Source organism: Procambarus clarkii, chromosome 25 (genome assembly GCF_040958095.1).
Source record: "Procambarus clarkii isolate CNS0578487 chromosome 25, FALCON_Pclarkii_2.0, whole genome shotgun sequence".
NCBI lineage: Eukaryota > Metazoa > Arthropoda > Malacostraca > Decapoda > Cambaridae > Procambarus > Procambarus clarkii.
Genome location: NC_091174.1, coordinates 32,457,149 through 32,462,004, shown reverse-complemented (window position 1 = coordinate 32,462,004; position 4,856 = coordinate 32,457,149). Strand labels below are relative to the sequence as shown.

The 4,856-nt window shown below is 41.6% G+C and overlaps 1 protein-coding gene across 1 annotated transcript; it reads left to right on the top strand.

Moving 5' to 3' along the window:
* The first annotated feature begins 2,545 nt into the window (after positions 1–2,545).
* On the top strand, positions 2,546–4,626 carry LOC138368400 (cuticle protein AMP1A-like). The gene is made up of 3 exons (XM_069330924.1): positions 2,546–2,574; positions 3,835–4,094; positions 4,197–4,626. The coding sequence occupies exons 1-3, from the start codon at positions 2,566–2,568 to the stop codon at positions 4,432–4,434; spliced, it is 507 nt and encodes a 168-aa protein (XP_069187025.1). The 5' UTR covers positions 2,546–2,565; the 3' UTR covers positions 4,435–4,626.
* The last annotated feature ends 230 nt before the right edge of the window (positions 4,627–4,856 follow it).

Genomic DNA, 4,856 nt, shown 5'->3' with positions numbered 1-4,856 from the left:
GATGGGAGAAGAATATAATGGACGACTACACGTCCACCAGCAGTCCACAAAGCCAAAGATCTTCAACCAGCAAAGCCTCAGCAGCATCGGGTAGTCAACGCTGACCTTGCCGAGCACATGTACATTCATTTTACAGTTAGGTTAGGTTAGGTAAATGTATTCCTCAAAATATCAAGTTAATGTGTGGAAGTAAGAGGCATACTGCATGATATTTAAAATATGGCAGAGGTTTGCCATTCACTAAACCAACATAATCCTCTATGGCTGAGCTAATGTCAGCCCCCATTGCTCTGGAACTTAATATAAGCATCTGCTGCTTTCGAGGATAAAGTAAGCCCCGGTGCTCTGGAAGATGATAACAGCCTCAAAGTCCACTACGGACTCACCATAGTAGGTGCTGCTTGGAAGTTTTGTTCCGAGTAACTGAATCTAAAACAACAACGACAAAACCAATTCCAGATGCTCTAGGAGCAAATTTCAGTCCCTGTCGCTCTGATAGCTAATTTTGTTACCAGTTGCTCTGGTAATTAATGTCGGATTTGATTGGATTATTGGGTTAGGTTAAGTTAGATTATGTTAGTATAGTTTAGTTAGGTTCAGTAGGTTTAATACAAAAACAAATCCGTTGGCTACCTGTTTTTTGAATTGTAAATTATTCTGAAATTTGGTGGATGGAAAAATAAACTTTGGGTGAAGATTATTTTCAGGTGATCTCCGAGAATTGCTGGTTGTTGGTTGATTATATTGCTACGGTGTACTTGCAAGTGCGTTCTAGGTAACCATGTTGAGAATGCAGTCAAGAGAATTTTCCTGTCGGCCGACCATCGTATTTGATATTTAAAGGTTTGACACCTTCCAAAGGTCATGCTATTTCATAAATCTATAGTTTTTACCTCGTAGAGGGATTCGTTGGTACCTCTTAGAAGGATTCATTGGTACCTCGTAGAGGGAGTCATTGGTACATTTTAGAAGAATTCATTAGTACCTCGTAGAGTGATTCATAAGTTACAGTGGTACCTCTTAGAAGATAATAACTTGGTTATTTATATTTACACGACAATGTTGAAAAATTTGTTGTTGACAAACTGAGGCTCATTTATTTAAATACACAGATGTAGTTCCTCTTAATTCGATGTAGTTAGATGCTCATCCCACACAGCTCCAGGTAGTTAGAGTATGATCACACAAATCTCGAGGGATTAGGTTCTGATCACACAGCTCGACGAGGTTAGAGTCTGATCACATGCATATCAAGGTAGTTACGTTCAGATCAACACAGCTTTAGGTAGTTACGTTCAGACCAAACACAGCTCTAGGTAGTTACGCTCAGATCAAATACAGCTCTAGGTAGTTATACTCAGACCAAACACAGCTCTAGGTAGTTACGCTCAGATCAAATACAGCTCTAGGTAGTTATACTCAGACCAAACACAGCTCTAGGTAGTTACGCTCAGATCAAATACAGCTCTAGGTAGTTATACTCAGACCAAACACAGCTCTAGGTAGTTACGCTCAGATCAAATACAGCTCTAGGTAGTTATACTCAGACCAAACACAGCTCTAGGTAGTTACGTTCAGACCAAACACAGCTCGAGGTAGTTATACTCAGACCAAACACAGCTCTAGGTAGTTATACTCAGACCAAACACAGCTCTAGGTAGTTATACTCAGACCAAATGCAGCTCTAGGTAGTTATACTCAGACCAAATGCAGCTCTAGGTAGTTGCGTTCTAATCATTCACAGATCGAGACTTATTGTTTAATCACAGAGAGCTCGAGGCCGTTAGGATCAGATTACACTCACTTCAAGGGAATTAGCTCGCATCGTTTTGGAAAATTTCTGTCGACTGTCAGACACATGGTTAGGTCTCCAGGGCTATGGTTGATACCCGTCTTGTAATCTATACACTGAACTTCTAGGCTTTCTAGATAAATAATAAATATCGTTTTCTTTAATGTTTTGATATAAATAAACAGTGAAGAGTACAAGGCGATAGTCTGTCATAAACTTACGGACCCAAGCAAAGGCCTTAACACCGCCAGTGACTGTCCAGGATGATACAAGCTTAAGAAATGCTTTCTGCACTCTGGACATTGATCAGGCCCTTTAAGACGGGGGAAAATCGTTTTGCAAGTGTTTTTTATTATTAATCAAAAAGGTAATGAAAATAAATATTATTATAGTTTATCATAATTGTAATTATTGTCATTTATATTGTTGTTGTTATTACTATTAACGAAATATTAAAATAAAAAACAATAATCGTCAGTAACCAAGAAAATCATTATAGGGTGTAAATAGCGAGAGGATGATTGAGGGACTGAGTGCACTCAACTCATGAAGACGAGTATGTAGAGATACAATTACATGAGGGCGAGATACATTTACATGAGGGCGAGGTTCAGTTACACGAAAGCTTTCGGGCGAGAATGACTTGATCCTCGGTGAGTGTACCAAGGGCATTTCATTCCCGAGGTCAGGACCAAGGAACGCCTGGCGGTCCACCACTATATAAACTCCCGTTACAATGACCACGGCATCACTTGGCTGCCACTACCATCACCATGAAGTTCGTAAGTGATCCCAACTTCCATTCACAGGTGTTCCTGGATTTTACCTGGATGAGGTTCTGGGAGTTCTGTGTTCTATCACTCCATGGTCACATTTTCTATTGTCCATTAAAAGTAAACGGAATTACATTAAATTTAGTAAAATGTTCGTAATGTGTCTCAATGGGAGCCGGTCGGCCGAGCGGACAGCACGCTGGACTTGTGATCCTGTGGTCCTGGGTTCGATTCCAGGCGCCGGCGAGAAACAATGAGCAGAGTTTCTTTCACCCAATGCTCCTGTTACCTAGCAGTAAAATAGGTACCTGGGTGTTAGTCAGCTGTCACGGGCTACTTCCTGGGGGTGGAGGCCTGGTCGAGGACCGGGCCGCTGGGACACTAAAAGCCCCGAAATCATCTCAAGATAACCTCAAGAAGATGGGAAGATGGGAAGTTATCTTCGACTCGAAAAATATTATAAATAGAAAAATCTTGCATTTTGTGTTTGTTTATATTCATTAACTATGCGAATTATTATATCAGGTAATCTTTCATAGTGCTTAACATTGTTCTATAAATTATCAGATAATTGCCTTGCTTACCGTTCAATATTATTGCAAAATTATTTTAACTTTGTTATCAAACAAGCTAAATTTTGCTAATTAATAATCGTTATTGAGTGAGTTATATTAAATATATCAAGTAGGTATATTATACATCAAAAAGTATCTTGTACTGTTACAATTAAGAGAATTTGAAGTTAAATATTAACTTCAATGAGAATACCAACTGCGATGATTCAAATCAGTGATTAGGATACTCTCAACCGCGCACGTTACCCCTGAACTACAACATGGAATTTGTTATACACAACCAAGGATTTCACTGCATCCACAGTAAGTCTGGAGGCTTCTACTGACGCCTCCAGACTTCAGTACAAGTTTTACATGTCACCCCAATCATAGTGCCGGTAAAATAGTTCATCATTATACAGTTCATCAACTAGAGTGTACGGTTGATGAACTACTTTGCCTATACCAGAGTGCATGGGGGGCTATATATAAAACTTGGAGTGGCTTCAGTACAAGCCTCCAGACTTCCTGTGGATTCAGTAGAACCCCAGGTTGTATAACCTGTACCATATCGTGGTGCAGGGGTGAGGTATGACGCTGGGAGTACCCAGATCGCTGGTCCGAGTTACCTCATTGCTCCAATTAAATTTTTCATTGATAAATATATTACATTAGAGTGATTTCTTTGTGTAAATTAACTTCATTATTATATCAGGTAATCTTTGCTGCCGTGGCCGCCATGGCTGTCGCCGCCCCACAGTACAGCCTCCCAGACACCTATGGCGCCCCCGCCGCCTCCAGCAGGTCTGTCTCCGTTGACAGTGTTGAGGTGGTGGCCATCCTGAGAGACGATCGTGTCCAAGAGGACAATGGAAGATACAGTGTTGACGTGGAGACTGGCAACGGAATTGTCTTGTCCCAGTCCGGCTCTCCCGACGGCCCAGATGGCGCTGTAGTGACGGCCGGACAATACTCGTGAGTTACTTTTGTGGCACATGTTGTAATTAGTGAAGTGCTCTCAATATTTCATCTATACAGCAAGTAATAAGTGTTAAATTATTGATATTCTCTTCTCAGCTACACTGCTCCTGACGGCACTCCCGTCGTTGTGAAGTTCGTCGCCGACGAGAACGGCTACCAGCCCCAGTCTGACCTGCTGCCAGTGGCTCCTGAGTTCCCCCACCCAATCCCTCAGTTCGTGCTGGAACAGATCGCCTTCGCTGCTGAAGAGGACGCCGCCGCCGCCAGAGCCGAGGGTGCTAGTGTGAGGGCTTCTGCCTCCGCCCCCTCCACGAGCTACGGCGCCCCTCAGTAACAGCTGAGCACCACCAACGTCCCGCCTTTGAAGATACATATATTTATTGTATTCATGAGTAATGCGTATATGAAGTAATTAGATATAATTAAATAATTTTCATAACGAAAAAGCTAGTTTTATTCAGCTGTGTTCAAGTATCACATCTATAAAATATGTTTTAGACAGGCTGGTATAAAACTGATAGTTCTTTCACTTCAAATATACTATAGGATAAGAATACTCCAGACTTACAAGCCGTTACTAGTAGTAGGGTTGGCGCCACACAGACGATATTTTTTTTTCAGGGAAAATATCGTCTGTGTGGCGCCAGGGTTTTCAGGTAAATTTAGAATATCCCCTGTGCGCCCCAAGGGTTTCAGGTAAATTTAGAAATATCGTCTGTGTGGAGCCAGGGTTTTCAGGTAAATTTTGTCAGTCGC

Coding starts and splice junctions, on each gene's coding strand:
- LOC138368400 (XM_069330924.1), top strand. Junction 4,095..4,196: donor GTGACGGCCGGACAATACTC/GTGAGTTACTTT, acceptor TTCTCTTCTCAG/CTACACTGCTCCTGACGGCA.